Source organism: Tursiops truncatus, chromosome 16, assembly GCF_011762595.2.
Source record: "Tursiops truncatus isolate mTurTru1 chromosome 16, mTurTru1.mat.Y, whole genome shotgun sequence".
Classification (NCBI taxonomy): Eukaryota; Metazoa; Chordata; class Mammalia; order Artiodactyla; family Delphinidae; genus Tursiops; species Tursiops truncatus.
The window spans coordinates 81,416,056-81,436,342 of NC_047049.1; the positions used below are offsets into that span (position 1 = coordinate 81,416,056).

General features: G+C 57.8%; 1 protein-coding gene and 1 non-coding gene across 2 annotated transcripts in view; one reads left to right on the top strand and one right to left on the bottom strand.

The window, feature by feature from the left end:
* PGBD5 (piggyBac transposable element derived 5) overlaps nt 1–20,287 on the top strand; it is an 89,386-nt gene that overhangs the window by 39,930 nt on the left and 29,169 nt on the right. The window contains exons 2-3 of the mRNA XM_033841862.2: nt 13,236–13,663; nt 19,057–19,191. Coding sequence (XP_033697753.1) covers nt 13,236–13,663; nt 19,057–19,191 — 563 coding nt within the window. The remainder of the gene's footprint in view (nt 1–13,235; nt 13,664–19,056; nt 19,192–20,287) is intronic.
* Nucleotides 1,628–1,736, bottom strand: LOC117308608 (U6 spliceosomal RNA). Its single transcript, XR_004522698.1, has one exon. It is a non-coding gene; the product is annotated as a U6 spliceosomal RNA (small nuclear RNA).

Sequence of the window (20,287 nt, forward strand, 5' to 3'; positions counted from 1 at the left end):
TGAGGGACAGACGGGGGTGGGAGACGCACCATGGAGAAAGGCCGGGCCGGCAGGAGGCGCCGGGAGGCCCCAGGCCACCTGCTGCAGGTCATCCTCACCCGGCTGACCACAGTGAGGCTCTCTGGAAGGGACCTGTGCATCGTGTATGCTGATTGGCGTCTGGTTATGAACAGGGGTGAGTGGAGTACTAACTTCATCCCCGTCGACATTTAGCCAGCGGAGTCTGTTGCAGAGAGCATCTCGCTAAGGAAGATATGACGTAATCCGAGTTTCTATAGGAGGAGGACAGCCTTTCTGCATCTGCTCCAATTGGAAGGGCTCCCATTGGAAAGGTGCATTCTGTGCTCTTAGCACGTATGTGGGGCGAGCTCCTTACCAAATGAGAGGACAACAGGGGGACGGTGGTGGGGAGACACGTAGGGCATTTGCTAGGTGTGGTTTATAGTGTTCTGGGTCTCCTAACTGCTTTCACTGTTGATTATTCACTCTAGTTTTTTATCTTTATGCATGAAAATGAGGAATCGTTGTGTATGTGCTTTGCAATTGGCCTTTCTGGTGTGGAGTCACCCTTAACAGGAAGGAAATCTAAACAACGCAGTAGCTCCAAAAGTGCTGGGTCTCCGTGGTCTGGGTGGTGTGACGTGTCGGAGGGCGCGCTGAGCTGAGAGCACCCTGCTCTTCCTGGGCTCACAGCGTTACAAGTGCAGCTGCCTGTGCGCCGTGGGCCTTCGCCTGCCTGGAAGACCCGCTCCTCTGTTATGAGACGCTTAGGTGATAGAGCTCACTCACCTTGGCTGGGGAGGGCTGCTCCACAATGGAACCTGTTACTGCCTTCCGTCCCCCCAGCCCGCGTCCTCGTGCTCGGTGCCCAGGGAGCTGGTGCAAGGCTGGATGGCACTTGGGGCACTGTGGTGGGAGGCGTGCTTCCGTGACGGGGCAGCGGCATGGAGTCAGGAGGCAACTAGGGCTCACGCTCGGGCTCTGACCTTCAACAGTTGGCCCGAGGTCTGTGTCTCTTCTTCCTCATCCGTAAAACTTCCTTAGAAATGTGGTGCTAACATACACGAGTCTCCAGTGCAGCTCTGGGCACATCACCAGCCCTAAATGAAGGTCCCCTCCCCATACCGGACACGTCAAACTTAGGTACGTTGTGGAATTAAAGGATGTACCTCAGAGGCTCCCCTCCTGAAGGAATAATCTGACTACTGTCCAGCTTGAACAGACCTGTTGGGCACGAGACAACTGGCTCTGGGTTTCTGTTCTCAAGTTCTCTGAAGCCGGGCCTCAGTGGCGGTCACCTTTGCGCCTTCTGTTCCTCAAAGACTAAGTCTTTTTTTTTTTTTTTTTGCATTTTTGAGTGTTTTATTTATATCAAATTGGATAAAATGTGTGTATTTCTCAGACAGAAAAGACATGTCGAGGTAGAAATGTACCTTTCAACTATTCATGGGTACACAGTACACTGGGGAGATTGTAGAAGTGCAGATTGTGATGCAGTAGGTCCGGTAGGCCTGAGTTCTATTTTTTTTGGGGGGGGTGGTTTTGAGTAATTTTTATTTCCTTGTATCTTTTTTTTTTTTACTTCTTTATTAGAGTATAATTGCTTTACGATGGTGTGTTGGTTTCTAAAAACATGGAACGCTTCACGAATTTGCGTGTCATCTTCGAGCAGGGGCCATGCTAATCTTCTCTGTATCGTTCCAGTTTTTTAGCATATGTGCTGCCGAAGTGAGCACGACTAAGTATTTCTTAAACGTCCCTGAATCCTTTAGAATTCAGGCGTCAGCTGGTTGTCTTTCCAGTGGCCAGGGGCTGAGCCCACGGCAGCAGGTGGGCCTTCCAGGCAGAGTGGCCCACGATGCACAGGTGATCGTGTTTCTAGAGCAGGTCTCATCCGGGTAATTTGTCCTACCGATAATTTTCGTACAAACTTCATCCTGAAACTGCATGATTTAAAGCTGAGGAAAAAATAACATTGCCACGAGATGGGTGACAAGAATAGCATTTGTGTTGGAAAACAAACTGCAGTTTAAAACGGCGGACACTTGTCCGAGCTCGTGCTGCCGTGGACAGCCGGGCACTGGTGCCCGGACGTGGGTTTGGTCAGGTGATGGTGGAGCTCCCGGTGAAGGGAGAGGGCCCGGGCCCAGGTCGGGGTCTGCGGGCGCCCAGCCCCACCCAGACCCAGAAGGGGAAAGGAGGTCCTGGTGACACAGCCTTCGCCAAGGGCCGCCCCCTGGGCCGAAGCTGGCGGTCCCGCCGACATGGGCCGTCGAGGGGCAGCTCTAGGCAAACACAGGCGAGCCCTTAGCCTCTCTGCCTCACTGCCGCAGAGGCGGCCTCGTGCTTACACGTAGAAACATCAGGGTCATGTAGGTCTTTGTTAAGTAAAATAAACGTGATTTATTTCTACTTACTGATAAATACATAAATATCTCCCTGGGCAGCGTTTGTGGAGTTGGGCTCTGGAGTGTGGCCTGAAAGGGGAAAGGCTACCAGCACGCCAGAGGCCGGAGTCACCCCAGCTCACTCACTGTGACCGTGACCGTCTCTGGTCCTTGTTTCCTGGTGGGAAAGTGAGGCGGACGTGCCATCTGTCTTGGAGGCCACGGGGTGACCAGCGGGACGGGGTCAGCCTCTGCCCACAGCGTCTCCGGGGTCGCCCTCCGTGTCTGCACCTGCAGCGTCCTGCCCGTCCCCGCCCGGCCTCCACGCCGAGAGTGGGGATCCCGGGCCCGTGCTGCTTGTCCCTCACTTGCCCAGGCTTTTTCTCCCTCCCCCCGCCTCAGGGCCTGGTTCTCCATCCCAGCACCCCTTTCCTTATCTCCTCCATCTCTCGTCCTGCGTTCTCTCTCCCGCCAGGGTGTCGGCGGGTGTGCAGGGAATTAGAGGGAATCGCCTCAGCATCCGGGGACCAAGCGGCTCCTGTGCCTTCATTTGCGCTGAGACAGGGCCGGCACTGGCTGGCTGTCCGTCTGTGGGGCGCCGCGGGGCCCTGGGGTAGTAGAAGCTACGGCCCTGTGCTGTTGCGGCTTCCTCCTAACCCCAGCTACTCTGCAGCACCCCCTTGTCCCCAGCACACACAGACGCTCGGAGTAAATCCAGAGGGGCTGACGGTGGAAAAGGAGGAGGACGGTGTGCGGGTCTGCAGACCTGGGCTGTGTGGCCTCAAGTGACTGACAAGTCTGTAAGAGGAGGTAATGGATCGCACCAGTGATTCTAAGCCAGGAGAGAGAGAGAGAGAGAGAGAGAGACAGACAGAGAGAGAGAGAGAGAGAGAGAGAGAGAGAGAGAGAGAGTGTGTGTGTGTGTGTGTGTGTGTGTGTGTGTGTGTGTCGGGGCATTGCCCAAGAGAACCAGGGTGGGGGGCTATCACCCATGTCCTGCAGGTCCGCCTGCAGAGGGAGTCCAGTGCCACCCACCTCCCCATCACTGCGTGCACGGACCAGGCGGAGCCCGCTGCCCTCTGGGGAGGGGAGCCTGGGAGCCAGCAGTGCCTGGATTGTAGGGGCCAGCAGAGCACGGACCAGCTGTCCCCACCCACCCCCGCCCATCAGTGATCTAACGGCCGTCATGTCCACATACATCCTTGACCAACTGCTGCTCAGGCTGGGCTGGGCCCTGGAGAGGAGGTCCAGGTTTGACCTTCCGAGGCCCGCTGTCTGGGGGCAGGCTGCCGCGTGACCGTTACTTTCTCATTTGGCTTGGCAAGGGCCGCACCGTTTCCCTGGGGGCCTCGCAGGGCCTCTGGCTTCTCCAGACTCGTCCTCTCTGGCCTGTGGCTGAGATGTGCAGGGCTCGGGACAAGCCTGTGCCACTTGCTTCTGGCTTGTCTGCTTCTTCAGGCTCCCGGCGTTTTTTCAGTGCCGAGACAGGGTTCCCAAAACGGCGCATTTTCTGTGCGCGGCCCAGCGTGTGTGTCTCCGTAGCCACGTATTTAATCTCATGTGTAGGTAAGCACAAAGGGCCACATCTAGGGTCCTGAGGAATGTGAGGCCCGGGTCCCTCACCTCTTTGGCTACATACACACACTGCATGCACGCACACACAGGTGCCTGGTAAGGGTCCCCGGCTCCAGGACCTGCTCCCTTGTCTTCTCCCTCCTTCATCGGGTTCCATAACCCCAACCCTCGATGCTTTTGACCTCCTCTGTTTACTGCCCTCAAATCCTAAAGAGCCGTTTCCCTTTCACTCCCTCGCTCCCTCATTCATTCATCACTCACCCGACAAGGTATCTGCTGCGCACCTCCCGTGGGCCAGACGGTGTTCTAGGCGGTGAAGATGCAACAGGGAACAGAAGAGACAGACCCCCGCCCGTGGACCCTGCACGCACCCCTTCTGTTACCCTCTCTCCCGGGAGTCACCGTAAGTGATAGAATCACCCTGACTTCCCCGACAGGATCCTAACAGTATCCACGACTTCCTGTTGGTGCATCCCCGCCGGCGTTCAGGGAGGGGCCGTTTCACGTCAGCAGCACACAGTTCTTTCTGCGGATCTCCTTCAGCCACGAGGAGACCTCCCAAGCCCACGTGCGCGCCGGTGGTCGGCTTCCAGCTTTCCCTCCTTTCTCCTGGTCAACCGCTGCCTCACAGCCATCCTCGCGGTCAGAGCTTCATCACGTACGTGGAGGGTCGCAAGCAACCACAAAGCCAGAGGGACCCACCGTGTGGGGCGTCTGTGCCCCCGTGCGCAGGGGCATCGGGGCGAGGCTCTCCGGCGCGTCTTTCCCCAGGTCAGGTGACCTCACACGAGTTGTTCCCGTGAGCCTGAGCCTCCACAGCTGCGAGGTGGGCATCCCAGGGCCTCCTTGGTTGACCGTTGCAAGAGGAAAATACTGCCAGTTACACGCCTGCCGTGGTGCTCGATGCCAAGAAGACCTTCCACCAGCGCCTCAGGGTCTCTGTCCTGTCAAGGGCACCCTTCTAGAAGCCTAGGGTGGTGACATCCTTTTCACTGCTTCTGCCCCGGCGCCTGACGGCGTGGTCCGCTTCTGTCACCTCTCGTGGAGGAGGGACTAGGGTGGTCCAGGTGGTCTGGGGGGTGCGGGTGAGGTTGCCATGCTACCTGGAACTGGCCAGGGCTGGCAGCAAGTTGGGGACCTCAGTGGCCTCAGCTGAGCCCTCATGAACGGGAGGAGGTAGGTCTGGGGAAGGAGCCTGAGGAATAAACAGTGTCCCGGGTGGATGGAAGTCGGGCACGGACCCGATGCGATTGGGGCTGAAGAGCTGCAGTGGGTGTGTTGGCATCAGGGAAGATCTGGGAAGTGAAGGGGGACGTTAACTCGGCATCCGGGTGGCCCATCCTCCCTGGCCACTCTGCACGAACTGGGGCTGGAGGCGGGCAAGCCTTGGACTGCTCGTCGCCACCACATCCCTCCCCCATCAGGTGCTCCCCAAGTGGGAAAGTGTCCTTCTGTCCTTTCTGTACCCAAGCAGAGCTTTCAAAATACAGCCTCGTGTGAAAAATAGACACGGTGTCTAAATGAAACACAAAGTGTGGTCGCCAAGCCTGCTGTTCTGTCACAGCCATCTGGTACGCGAGCTCCTGGAAGAGGGACAGGGGCCGGGGATGCGGGGTTCACGGATGCCGTCCGCAGGTGGTGAGGCACTGTTACTGGGCATCGGGTGTGTGCGACGCACCTTAGGCTCCTGACCTACGTCGCCCCACTTCATCCTCACCCAAACCCTGAATTTCATACTGTTATCTTCCCTTTACCGACTTGGAGACTGCAGATCACAGTGCCGTAGACTGAGCGTTTGTGCCCCCCAGATTCATATGCTGAAACCTAACGCCCAGTGTGATGGTGTTGGGAGATGCTCAGGTCATGAGGGTGGAGCCCTCGTGATGGGATGTGTGCCTTATAAAAGAGACCCAGAGAGCTCCCTGGTCCCCTCCCCATATGGGAACACAGCGAGGAAACAGCCCCCTATGAACCAGAAGGCGGCCGTCACCTCGCTGGACATCGAATCTGCCTGCACTCGATCTGACCCTGCACTTTTGGCCTCTGGAACTGTGACAAGTACATTTCTATTGTTTGAGCCCCTGCCTGTGGTATTCTGTTGTAGCAGCCCAAACAGACCAAGACAGAGAGGTTAAGCAATGTGCCCAAGGTCCCACACCTGGCGAGTCATGGGGACCTGGGCCCAGTACGGGCTGTCCTCAGCGTGTCTGGACAGCAGCTATTTCAGAATGATGATATGAGACTTTTATGCGATTATTGACATTCCTCAAGATAACTTACATCACTGTCTTGTTGTTTCGTTAGTCTTGGAAGGGAGATGATGCAAGTTACCAATAAGAAGCTGAGACCCAGAGAAACAGCAGCTTCCCGGAGGTTCAGGTAGACGAGAGCCTGGAGCAGGGCAGCTCCCGACCCAGCCCCAGCCCCAGAGACCCAGCCCCAGAGACCCAGACCCAGACCCAGACCCAGCCCCAGAGACCCAGACCCAGACCCAGAGACCCAGATCCAGACCCAGAGACCCAGCCCCAGCACCAACCCCAGAGACCCAGCCCCAGCCCCAGAGACCCAGCCCCAGCCCCAGCCCCAGCCCCAGCCCTAGACCCAGCCCCAGAGACCCAAACCCAGCCCCAGAGACCCAGACCCAGCCCCAGAGACCCAGACCCAGCCCCAGAGACCCAGACCCAGCCCCAGCCCCAGCCCCAGCCCTAGACCCAGAGACCCAGCCCCAGCACCAACCCCAGAGACCCAGCCCCAGAGACCCAGACCCAGACCCAGAGACCCAGCCCCAGACCGAGAGGCAGCCCCAGACCCAGAGCCAGACCCAGCCCCAGTCCCAGACCCAGCCCTAGACCCAGCCCCAGAGACCCAGACCCAGCCCCAGAGACCCAGCCCCAGCACAAACCCCAGAGACCCAGCCCCAGCCCCAGACCCAGAGACCCAGACCCAGACCCAGAGACCCAGCCCCAGCCCCAGCCCCAGCTGTGCGCAGCTCTTCCTCCACCCTTACCACCACCCCACCCCCCAGCGCTAAGGGAGAGGGGAAGCTGTGTGTTGGTGCCCAAGTATCTTAGTGGGATGAGCCTGGTCCAGGGCGGGCGGTGGGTCGGGAATGAGCCTGGGGGGAGGGTGGGTGCAGGGGGAGCCTGGGCCAGGCTTTCTCAGTAGCGTGGACTGTTGAAGGCCACAGCACACTGGGCATGGCAGGACTCACAGACTCACAAATTGTCGCAGAATAGCCTTGTTGCCTCCTGGCCTTCGGGCTACTGCCAGTAAAGCAGTCAGTTACAGTGACATGTGTCGTTCGTGTGACCTCTGCGTCTGCTCTGCGGCGTCATCACCTCGCTACTCACGCTGAGAACCAGATCTGGTCGGAGGGGGAGGAATTCCTGTTCTGTCTGTACAAACATGTCTGATCTGATCTCTCTTCACGAACGGAGTCCAAAGAATAGTTTGTGCACGTGAGCTCGACTGTAGAGACACCGCTGCTCCAGACAGAGAGGACACGGTCGGGCTGGGGGGTTCCCCGGGCCCAGGGGAGCAGGCACTGCCGTCCTTTCTCTCCAGGCTGTCTTAGCTCAGTGCACGTGGAGATGGGCACGGCCACCTCTGCCCAGCAGAGCGCTCCCAGGAGACCCCTCGGAGCAGGTTGACTTCAGGTGGAGGAACTCGAGTTGGCTGTCACACAGAAATCTGAACGTTTCGTGTGAAATAGGGCTTTCTTACGTGTGTGTATGGGCCTCCTACAGTGAGTGTTTCTGAAGGTGACACGTCGGACTCGGGTGCATGTCACCCCTTCTCTGTGTACCTGCGCTTTGCCACATGACGTCTAGTCAAGGTTCTGGATTTAGTGTCTCCATTAGTCCACTAGCCTCTTTCTGTAGGGACTCCACACTGCTATTCTATGGTCTGTTCGCTGTGAACGGCATCAACTCAGGTGCCCGGCGCCAAAACTGTTTTCTTTGTGTGGTCAACTGCTTTGCCAGCCACTGTGCTGCGTCAGCTCGAGGAAGACCACACGCACGCACACGCACACACGTGCACAGTTTACTGTTCCGCGTCCCTAACGAGGAAGCCCCACAGCTGATACGTTACGTGACTGATGCGGTTCTTGGGGTTTTCCGGCCAGGTTTCTGCAGGTTTTCTAACGGCCTTAGATGTTCCTCTGTTGGAAGACACCATTTAGGGGACTGTAGCACTGATCTGAGCTCATTTCCGTATGTTGGTAAGCGTTGCAGATCAGGCCTAAGCAGAAGGGGAGCCTTGGTGCTGCCTACAGCCGCCCGGTGACATAGGGCTAGGTATCCCCCTTCCCCCTGCCACACATCCAGGGATGTCGGGAACACAGCCGGGACTCCTACCCCTGCCTGGAGACCCCTTGATCCGGCTGTGAATTGCATTCGTTACTGTCACTTAGCTGTGAGCAAAAGTTACGCAAGGGAAGAGACTTTAGAGCTCTCCCGTGGCCGCCTGGCTGCGTCCTGCAGTGGAGACTTAGACCTCAAGTGTTTGTCAGACAGCTGGCTTGTCCTGCCTATCAGCCACCGGGGGAAGGAGAGCAGGATGCGAGAGACAGGACGATTACGTCCACCGAAGATGAAGACCAGCTGCAGCTGGCAATGAGAACAACGGGTCCGCCTGTCTTCTGCGTTACCCATTTATGGACTGTTGCCTTAAGGTTTTTCAGTGTCTCCAGTGAGAGGAATATTTTTGTAATGATGCAGGATGTTCCCGTTATATTTTTTTTTATTAATTTATTAATTTTTTTTTGGCCTCATTGGGTCTTTGTTGCTGCACGCAGGCTTTCTCCAGTTGCGGCAACGGGGGCTACTCTTCGTTGCGGTGCGTGGGCTTCTCATTGCGGTGGCTTCTCTTGTTGCAGAGCACAGGCTCTAGGCGTGGGCTTCAGTAGTTGTGGCACGTGGGCTTAGTTGCTCTGCGGCATGTGGCATCTTCCCGGACCAGGGCTCAAACCCGTGTCCCCTGCATTGGCAGGCAGATTCTTAACCCCTGCGCCACCAGGGAAGTCCTCTCGTTATATTTTTATACCGTTTGATTTGGCCTGGAGATAAGTTTTTTTTTATTTTTAAACCGTTAATTCAAAATACTGTGTTCCTCGTATATGTCGCAAAACTGCTGACTGTTTGTACCCCAAAGTGCCAGTGTATGCAAAATGCCAATCTCATCTCAAAATGAAAGCTTCAGTCTCTAAAAGGTTACGCTTTCGAAAGCACACAAAGCCAGCCTTTTCTTCCAGACAGGGCAGAGGTGGGGGTCAGTGCCACACGCGGGGTGCCCGCTGCCTCGGGTCTGGATGGTGCAGTGCGTGGAGGGAAGGGAGCAGCTGGAGAAGCTCCTTGGGGACCGGGACCCACGTCCCAGCGGGCCTCAGGGAGGACTGGCCGGGACCGGCCATTGTCTGACTTCCACTCACTCTAGGGTGGTTATTACTCCAATCGGATTGGTAAGGAAACTGAGGCACAGAGAGGTTATGTGGCCTGCCTAAGGTCACACAGCCAGCAGCTGTGGACAGGGAAGGGGGAAAAGGCATCAGAAGACACAGAAGGGCCGGGGGGAGTTCTGCAGTGGTTTCCCTCAATCCAGGAAGGGAGGGAGGGAGGAAATTAAACCCAGCAAGATCCCAAGCCAGCTCACCGAAGCTGGGCACCTGGTAGGTGTCTGTGACGTGCCCCTTCCCACATGCTGTCCGTGACCAAGTGTTTCCCACCCAGGGTTCCCCTGGCCACCCCAGCTTGGTGTCCTCAGGGAGGTGCAGCCAGGGGCGTGCCAGCTCTGCTCCACCCTGCCCGCCCCCTCAGGCCTCCTGTTACACACAGAAGCTGCTGGCTGGCCTGGCCTCTCCACCAGGCATTAGCACGGGGGCTGCTGTCCAGATGCCAGGCCCTGCCTAGGGGCATCTCATTGGCGGGCGTGGCTCCTTCCTCCCTGCCACTCACGTTCCATCCACCATCAGCGGGAATGTGATGAACATACCGTGTACTGGGCTCCGAGGCGGCAGGGTGATACGACGCCTCGACCTCTGAGGGTGGGGCAGCAGAGGCAGGCCACAGCAAGTGTCAGTCCCTAAGAAAACCACTGTAGGCTGATGAACATAAGCGGGGAGACCAAGTGGGGGCCGAGACTGAGAAGCCCGGCGCTGGTCAGCTTGCAGTTGGGTGGGCAGGAAAGCCTACCGGGGATGCTCATTGAATCCAGAGGCCAGGAGGGCTTCGTCCCCGCAGACGGGCCTGCGTGGACGCAGGGCCTGTGGTGGGGAGAGATGCCGGGGCCCAGGCCTGACACCAGCTCCACCTGCCCGGCATGCAGCGCGGCCCAGGCGAGCCTGGGGGTGGGGCATGCAGGGCCCTGAACCCTGAGCGCTTGGGGAGGAATGTGGCTCTGCTTGAAGTGCAGTGGGCGCTCGTGGGGGCGTTTTCCTTACGCAGGGGTACTGTGCTCCGGTTTGTGTCTTTAAAATAATTTCCCTGTTGCTGTCAGTTATTTGGGGAGGGGGGATGCCCGTGCGGGAGGCTGCTTTAATCGTCCGGGCCAGAGGTGGCGGCCGCGTGGGAGGGCGGGCTGCATGCGCTGGTTGGTGGGCACGGTGTGGCGGTGAGGGTGGCAGGACGTGCCGCAGGGGTGGGCGTGGGCTGCAGGAGGCGCAGGACCCACGGTGGTCCAGGTGTCTGGCCCAGGTAACCGGGGGGCCGGTGGGGAGGAGCGGAGGGTGGGGGGCGCAGTGGGGGCCTGGGGTTTCGGTCCAGACACCGTTAGCTTACGGTATCAGCCTGCGTGCCAGTCCTGGTGCCAGCAGAAGTGATCAGTGGATGTGGCCGCTTCTGCATGGAGGCTCCCGGGCTCAGGCCGTCCCCACTGCCCCCTCACCTGTAGTCTGTGCCCGTGCCCAGCACACCTGCAGGGGGATCAGGGGAGGAGCCCGAGAAGCACAGGGATGGGCCGTGGCCACCCTTCCCGCTCCGTTGGGTCCCCGCCGGGTCTCAGTGACTTCAGGAGCTGCCCAGACCTCCCCCACTCTGCGACAGCGAGGACCCCCTGAGGTGTGGTCCGTCGTGCTCACGGTGCTTCACTGGCCCGGCCCCGGTGCCAGCCCAGGTCCCATGCCCCTCGACGCCTCGAGCCGCTTACCCTCCTCCCGGGGCCTTTGCACGAGATGTTCTCTCTGCCCGAAATACTCTGCAACGTCTGCAGCCCCGCCCCACGGGCTGATGACTTTCCACCCATGAAGCCCAGCTCGCGTGGCCCCTTCAGGGAGCCTCCCGGACCCTGTCCCCAGGCCCTGGACTCAGGGTCCCCTCTTGGGCACAGCCTTCCCCAGCCTGACGTCACCGGGTCACTCTCCGTGGCCTGCACCCCTCACCCCATCGAGAACGTCTGGGGAGGGAATACCGCTTGCACTCCTTTCTGTTCCCAGGGTCACCACGACGTTTTTCACTGAATGGTGGTTCCCTGCCACCCTCGAGTGACCGTCCCCTTTCCAAACAGCACATCTGCTTTTGTAGCCGCTGCTGAGAAGGGGGGTTAGGGTTTCCTCGCATGCGGTGGGCTGGGGAGTCTCTGAGCGACTGTCGGGGCCCCCCGGTCTGCAGGCCTGCTTCCACATCCTGGGTTTGATCCCCTGGAGGCCGAGGGAACCAGGTGGGTGGTGGCGATGGGGCCTTGAAGGAGCGGTGTGGTGACACGATGGGGTGGGTGGCCGTGAGGAGGGAGGGGAGGGAGACGGCTGTGTGAGTTTATAAGAGGGTATCAGCTACTTCCCGGTTTCTTCATTAAGCGGTCGGCCAGGCCCCTGTGTGAATTCATTTTGAAATGGTCTGAGAGGCAAAATGACTTTAAACGTAACTTTTGGAAGAGAACATTTCATTCTGCTTACTCAGCATGATGTAGCCATTAAAATGCTGGTTTGCCTCCTTTTTGAAAGCTACCCCTGAATAATTTATGGCCTCACCTACTGCAAGGTTCGCGGAAATAAAATGATTTCAGTCAGGGCGGCCGTGGAGTCGCCTTCCCGGCCTCATTGTCAGGTCAGCCAGGGCGGTGCCCGTGGCACCAGGACCGCCTGGAGCCCTTCCAAGAAACGACTGGTGAGCAAGAATATGGTGGCCGCTTTGCTCTCTGGGCCTTGGTTTCTTCTTCTGTAAAATGAGGGCAGTTAGAGCATTCTAAAGCCCTCAGCCCGCCGTCAATGGATTTCTGTAGATAACGTCTCAGTAAAGGTTACCCAGTTGTAGGTACCTCCGTAGGGCCAGGCACTGTGCGCGGGGCATCCCCTGCGTCCCCCGTTCAGCCTGCCCCACACGACAGCCTGGCAAAGCAGCTATTACTGTGCCCACTTTATGAACGGGAGGGATGAAGAAATCTATCCAAGGCCGTGCAGTTAGCGAGCAGTAAATTTAGGGTTGCACGTCCCAGATCTGTCCATCTGCGTTTAAGACCTGGGATGCCTCATGTACACTGTCAGTCTTAATTTTGCTGTAGAAAAGTTGTTTTTCAGAGACTGCCTAATTCAGTCGTAGAGGAAAGTTGGGGGTGGGCTGGGGGTGAGTTTAAGCTTCCAAAGAACGTGCACAGCTTTTATTAGAAGTCACTATGAGGATGCAGTAGAAGCAAAGCTTGTCCCCTTCAAGTCTCTACGTGCTGTTAGCCTGGCTTACATGGAGTTGAAAGCCATGTCTCTTTAAGGATGTGTGTGTGTATGTGTGTGTGTGTGTGTGTGTGTGTGTGTGTTTCAAAAGGCTGTCCTTGCATTTGTAAAAAACTGTGAGGTTTTCATTGCATTGGTGAAATTATCTAAACAAGACCCTTCGGATTTATTTACTAATAAATTAAGAGTCACCACCCAGACAGTACCTAATAGGTTGCCGTCTCGCTTGAACGGAATCTTTCGGGCCCCGAGTGGTGAAAGGATTATTTCCAAAGTCACCTTAACTTACAAGGAGACGAGAGCCAGAGCGCCACGCCGAGCTCCTCTGTTCCGAATTTGCTGTGTCGCTGGTGGGGGCCCTCCACCCTCCTACCCCGCGGGCCTTTCTCTCCGATGGTGTTTCTGGTCTGCCAGAGCTGTGAGGCGGGCCGAGGGCAGGGCGCAGTGGGGAAGCGGGGCGGCGTGTCCTGTCGGGGGAGGGGTGGAGAGCAGGACGCTTCGGGGCGCGTGTTCGGGCTCCTCCCTGGAGGGAGTCGGGAGGGAAGGTGGCGCTCGGGCGGAGGCCTCGAGGGGACCCAGTGGCTGTAGCAGTGGCGCTTGGCCTGCCTGTCCAGGTCCCATCCGGAAGATGCCGCCCAGCGCCAGTGCCGTGGACTTCTTCCAGCTTTTCGTCCCTGACAACGTCCTCAAGAACATGGTGGTGCAGACCAACCTGTACGCCAAGAAGTTCCAGGAGCGGTTCGGGAGCGACGGGGCCTGGGTGGACGTGACGCTGCCGGAGATGAAGGCGTTCCTGGGCTACGTGATCTCCACCAGCACCTCCCACTGCGAGTCCGTCCTCAGCATCTGGAGCGGCGGCTTCTACAGCAACCGCAGCCTTGCCTTGGTCATGAGCCAGGCCCGCTTCGAGAAGATCCTCAAGTACTTCCACGTCGTGGCCTTCCGCTCCAGCCAGACCACACACGGCCTCTACAAGGTCCAGCCCTTCCTGGACTCCCTGCAGAATGGCTTCGACGCCGCCTTCAGGCCTTCCCAAACCCAGGTGAGGCCGCCAGCCAGGGCCGGGCCTTCAGGGGTGGCAGTGGTTTGGGGAAACGGTGGGTGGTGCCCTTGGCACCCTCCCATCCTGCCTTGACCCCGAGGTCACCTCCGGGGTATCCCTGCTCGTCCCCCAGCCCATCCATCCCCATCCAATCAGAGGGAGCTGAAGGAGGAACAGTTCCAACGCACATTCAGCGTTTTGCTCCGAGATGCAGTTTCCCTTCTCTTTTTTTTTTTTTTTGCGGTACACGGACCTCTCACTGCTGTGGCCTCTCCCGTTGCGGAGCACAGGCTCCGGACGCGCAGGCTCAGCGGCCATGGCTCACGGGCCCAGCCGCTCCGCGGCATGTGGGATCTTCCCGGCAAACCTGCGTCCCCTGCATTGGCAGGCGGACTCTCAACCACTGCGCCACCAGGGAAGCCCCTCCGTCTCCTTTAATTACACTTTCTTTGTAAATGATAGTTTGCTCAGGGTGATGTTAATTTTCTTGTATCCTCCGAGTACGTGCTCATCTGCTGGTGGTGAAAGGAGGCGAGAGGCCTTCTAGGGGGTGAAGGGAACGAACCTGGGGTTGCAGCCGTCCTCAGGCCGTCGGAGTGGCTCAGGTGCTGAGGTCCCCTGGCGCGGGGCCCCTTTGGACTGGAGGTAACAGAGCCCCGGCCCTGACTGTTACGGCCCCTCACCTTCCTCGCTTCCTAAATGGAGGCTGTGTGTGTCCAAGCTCCCGAGCCCAGGCCTTCTGGTTGGCTGAGGCAATCGCACTTGGCTGTGGTGAGACAGTCTCAGAATCGTCCTCAAAGTTGCTCTGCGGGTTGGGAAACTGAGGAGGTGGCTCTTTCTAGAAATTTCTCTAAGGACAACATCAGGAGGTTCTTGGCCCACGTGAGCCCAGTTCCTTTTGACCTGTTCCATACGGAGACAGAATCTTACTTCTCTTTTATCTGTACATTTAAAGACCCACCCACCCAACTACTTTTCCTTGTGCTTTTCCTTAAAGGCCTTGTCACGAGCCCCAGGTTCTTTCCGCTGTTCTCTTTGAGATCCTCTCCTAATTCCCTGCCTCACCTTCTCTGCACAGCTGGAAAGCACAGGGTTTCTGTGGGGAAGATAATGTCCTGTGTCAGGTCCGCGGTCCCTGCACGGTCCTCCTGCCTCTGCTCTGCTGTCCTGTGAATGTGCCGGCTCATGAGGGTCTCCAGGTGTCTGTGACGCGCCTTCTGACTCCTGGGAGGTGTTCCCTCCTCTCTGGCTTTGCAGGTTTCCCATCTCCAGGACCCCGTGTGACTCCAGGCTTCCCGAATCCCCCAACTACTTATAGGGCAACGAATGCCGTTTTGTCTTGTCACTCACCTTCCTTCTTACCAGGAGGTGGGGTCTTTGGGGACACACGCCCTGCCTTATAACAGGCCCTGCAGGACCAAGTTCAGGGCTGGGCGTGGCTTTTTTGTGTGTGTCACTGAATATTTGCTTGGTTGAAAATGAGCCAGACCAGCTGGGATGCAAGGGGAAAAATCAATATTCTGGCCATCCTTGGCATCAAACATTTGAAGAGCTGCTGGACAGGGCTGTGAGCTCACTAAGACTAAGCATCTTCCCAGAGTCAAGCAAGCAACTCCCTGGATGATTGATATTCAACAGCCTAAAGATAAGGCTGCCCAGGGTCCTTCCAGCCCCTAGACGAGCTGTACCCGTGATTACACCCATGTCTGTGTGTGCCTGCCGTGTGCCGGCCCCGGGCGGTCTGATCCCTCTGGAACTGCAGCATCAGACACCTGAGACCTGCGTCCCGGGCGATCGCCATGCCTCTGTGTGTGTCCCCAGGGTCCGTTTAGCCGGTGGGCACACTGCAGCACCCACTAGCGAATTCTGAGCTGTGTGGGCTCACCCCTTCCCAACCCCAGGCATGGGTGCCGTGAGGGGGGCAGGCGTCTGGGGCGGCAGCTCTGCCCTCCTGCGTCGTACGGCTCAGATGGGTGCGAGGGGAGACCCTCGAGAGACGGTCACTTTATTCTTGCCGCCCACGTCTTTTCTTTGCGTCCAGTTGTTGAGACGAGAAAAGAGGGGCTGACGTGAGATTTAGTCTGGGGAAGGGCTCGCGGCTCTCTGCTCATGTTGGGTTTTTTTGTTCCCCCCACTTCGCTTTTTCTTTTTAAAATTTTACTTTGTATTTAATTTTTATTTTCACCTTTGTATTTGCAAACTTATGTGCTCTTGTTGCTACCATTTTCCATCCCGTGCTCTAAATGTCGGTCAGGATCCCAGCAGGAAACAAATGCTATGTTCCAGAAGGGCAGTTGCAGAGAATTGGAAGCAGGGACTGTGGACAGTCAGGGTTTAGGGGCATCACCAGGGCGGCGAACACCTGGGCTGGCAGCAGCGGGAAGCCGCCGTGAGCCTGTGGCGACGGCGTGGGCAGGCAGGCAGGGCTCGCATCTCTTGTTCATCCCTCCCTCGTGGCCACACAAGCCAGGTGCTGGGGGCAGGGCCCTGGGGTGTGCGGTTTATAAGAGGTTGGCCACCAGGACACATTGCAGGGTAGGAAGATGGAAAGGGGGTCTGGGGGGCAAACAGTACCCGGTAGAGTCCACCCACCAGACAGGAACACGAGGCAGAGGGGAAGTCCGAGTCCCTGGGATTGGCTTTCCAGTGCGCTGGTCATCACCTGGAATTTCCTCTTCCTCCCGACTCTGGGCCCCATTGAGCCAGCTCTGCGTGAGGAGGGCCAGCCAAAGGACGTGAGACCAGAAGGTGCAGCGTGGATTGGGGCATGCTCAGGCCTTCCTGTGGGCTGGCGGTCCCGCCAACGCGGGCCGCCGAGCGGCGGCTCTGGGCACACACGCGCACGCCCTTAGCCTCTCTGCCTCACTGCCGCAGAGGCTGCCTCGTTCTTACACATAGAAACGTCAGGGTCATATACGTCTTCGTTAAGTAAAATAAAGGAAACCCTCAAGGTTTCCTGGCTTTCCAGCTTCTCCTTTTCTGAAATCCCTGTTGGCTCTGGAACATTCCATCCAAGGAGAAGGTGTGTTTTCAAGTGGCAGTCCTCCACCCCGAGGCCTCAGGGCTCCATTGACCGGTCTTCACTCTGCCTGTTGAGACCAGTGGGAACAGTCCCCGTCCCATCCCCCAGCAGACTCCGCTCCAGGCTCCGGGGAACAGCTCTGCATCGCCGCCACGCACACACCGCACCTGGGCACACGGCACACGGCACCCTCTGCCCTGCAGTCTCTGGAGCCTTTTTATTCCAGCAAATGGGTCCCTTTGGGATGAGCTTACAGAGTCCCCAGACTCCATCAGTAACCCCAGCAGTGGGGTGCGCCCAGGCACGAGTGTTTATACACAGCTACCAAATGGGGAGCTGCTGCGTCTCCTCAAGCCCGGGGGCAGATTAGTTAAAGGAGGGTTGGGGGAGGGATTGCGGAAGTCAATACATGGCTGCCGTGTCTCCCCTGCATAACCACTGCCCCCCCCCAGCCTGAGCTCGTCATACCCGGGAGGGACTCAGAACACACAGCTGGGTGACAGCAGTGCTGGCCGACGACAGCCTGGCAGAGGAGGGGGCAGTTTTCGGAGCTCTGGAGAGCGCCCTGCCCCGTGCTGCGCTCAGCTGTGATCCGTTCCACATGCCTGTAATGAGGGTAGAAAAGAGGAGAAGCCATGGAAGGCCAGGCGTTCCTGCTGGCTCTTTTGCTTCGGTGAAGCATGTGATTAAATAGAAACTTGAACGGGATTCTGTGGTAAGTGCAGGTGGAGTAGAGGACGTTGGCTTTCTGGAGAGCAGAGAGAGGGCTGCATCTTCCTCACTCCCCACTCCACCCGCCCGCCCCTCCGTGTGTGGGACGTGGCCATCCTGCTGCAGTGGTTCCACATGGGCTTTGAAGGTTTGGGGAGCCGCACAGAACCGGGCGCGAGGTCAGCCTCTCCAGCCTCCCCTTCGTGAGCTCAAGGCAGGGGAGGCCGGGCTTAATGCCCCCCGCTTCCAGCAACAGAGCACTGGAGGGGCTGGTATGCACACCTAAGACCCAACACTGCAGGGCCATTATTTCTTAAGTGGAATTTGAGGTAACATTGATGGGAGAGTGGAAAGCCACTGTCCATCTCACACTCGGTCAGTGTTATCCCCTGTTCTGCCCTCGTCAGGCCACTTTCTGACATCACCTGGGAGCTCGCTGGGAATGCAGAAACTCAGGCCCTGCCCCAAGCTTTCCGAAACAGAACCCACATTTTGTAAGATTCCCAGGTGACTAGTTTGTTCATTCAAGTTGAAAGGCCCTGACGGAGAGCGGGCATGGGCACGCTTTTTCTGTCAGTGGCCAGGTATTAGACTTTGGGGGCCGTGTGGTCTGTGTCGGGACCTTGTAGCCCAAAAGCAGCCACTGACAGCACGTCAGTGAGGGGCACGGCGGGTTCTGGGAAAACTTCATTCACAGCGGGCAGTGGGCCAGCCCCGATCTGGAGTTTTGTGAAGAGTTCTTGGAATCATAGTACTTCCAGCATTCTTCATTTCAGTGAACCACACATGTACGTACCAATCCGTAAGGAAGCTTGAAACTGGATTGGAAGGGAAGTGTAGCAGCTTCCTAAAATTTACCCAGAAGTCCCCCCAAAAGCTTTAGCTTGAAGAAACAAAACTTGGGGAACCCCTGGAACCTGTTTTTATGCCATTTCTTTTTACTTTATTGTCTTGTCATTGAAAAAGTCCTGTCACCGTGCCATGTAGAAGTGGAAATAGGTGAAGTAAGTTTAAAAATTGCCTGGGGAGTCCCACGTCAGAAAGGACGTGATGACCCAGAGGAGAGCCAGAGGCTCGGTTGTGGCAATGAGGGAACTGGGTCATTTCAGGAAGAGTTTTTAAAAAGAGAATGTTTAGCCTGGGAAAAAGAAGGTCATGGGCCAGCATGAGAGCTGTCCGGAAAACCTAAAGAACCTAAGGAATCGTGTGAAGTTGGGTCGGTAGGTTTAGGTTAGATGTAGGTCACCTTTGCGTCAGTGAACGGTTGGAGCGTCCATCAATGGAAAGGTCTTCCTTGAAAGGAAGTGGGTGTCCCCACCAGGCATGTCCAGCTGGAAGTCAGTACCCCTGCTGGAGGTCCCTCTCCCAAGTGAGAGTTTGGACTGAGGACCTTAGGCCAATAATAATAACTGTCATGATGATTTCCATTTACTAAATACCTGCTAAGTGCCAGTTTCTCATTTAATCCTCCCCCAAACACTGGTATAGACAAATGAGGAGACTCGAGGAGACTCAAGGGGACTCAGGATCAGAGAGGTAAAGTAACTTAGCCAAGGTCACACAGCTGGTCAAAGGCAGAGACTAGATTTGAGCCCAGACCTGAAGACCCACCCTGCGCTCACGCTGCCTTCCATGAGAATCTCTTTTTCTTTCCCGGCAGGTGCTACACGAACCCCTGATTGATGAGGACCCTGTGTTCATTGCCACGTGCACAGAGCGGGAGCTGCGGAAGAGGAAAAAGCGGAAATTCAGCCTCTGGGTCCGGCAGTGCTCTTCCACTGGCTTCATCATCCAGGTGAGCCCTGGGCCGGCCCTGGAGGCCGAGGGAGGATTTGGTAACCGGTGAACTTGCCCACTTACCCTTTTCACTGCGCCTCACTGGATGCTGCAGCTTAGGCTGGGCTGTGCTGCTCTCTTCCTTGCTGGGACACGGGGCTAGCTGGCGCTGTCCGCTGCACGTTCTTCCTGCCCACTCTGGCCCCTGGGGTTAAACAACAGCCGTAAACACCGATCAGGGCTCAGGCCCTTACAGTGTCAGCCAAAGGCTTCACCAGAATGCTGGGCACAGAGGTCGCTGCCATGGCTCTCGAGAGCGCGCCGTGTGATGCCCCAGAAACACCCCCCAGACCCCGCCGGGGCTCTGTCCTAAGGACACCTTCTTCAGAGGCCTGCAACGGCGTCAGGAGCCCGGCCCTCTGAGCCTGCCTGGCTGCCTGCTCCCTGGCTCTGCCCTGCAGAGGTGGCCGAGCTCTGCTGCGGGAACAGTGTCAGACGCCGCCGAGCTGCCGGAGCGGCAGGGTGCGGGGCACACGGAAGGAAGAGATGGGGCTGGCGAAGCGGACCCCGGCTGGGCTGGTTCCTCCCGCCCTGCCGCTCAGGCCACTCGGCGGCCCTCACTGCCCTGCCCGGCTGCAGCCCCAGGCCCAAGGCGCAGGGGCTTTGCACACCTCCTCCCCCCTCCCCCGAGCCAGGGAAGGATTCGTAGGGAGGTTCAGCTGAGCATCTCCGTGCCGCATGTGCTCGAGCCGTGGCAAGGAAGGTGCATGTGCCCCAAGCAGCAGCCCGCCCTGCCCCGCAGGCCGGGGGGCTTCAGGCCGGGCTGGGCCCAGGCTCTCCAGCTGGGCTCATGCACAGGCTTCAGGCTGTTGCTAGACAGACCCACCCCAGAGCGGGAAACACTCTGGATGTACAGCCTGGGCCCTCCCTCCCCACACAACCCCTGCCATCGCTATAGTATCTTGTGCAGTGACGCTGCCCTGGGGACAGGGGGGCCGTTTCCCTGTATATATATGACATTCAGTCGTCCTTTGAGTAAATACTTACTGCTGAGCGCTGTGGCCTGCAGCGTCGTGCCAGGCACCGGGGTACAAAGCCATGGCTCTGCCTTCCCA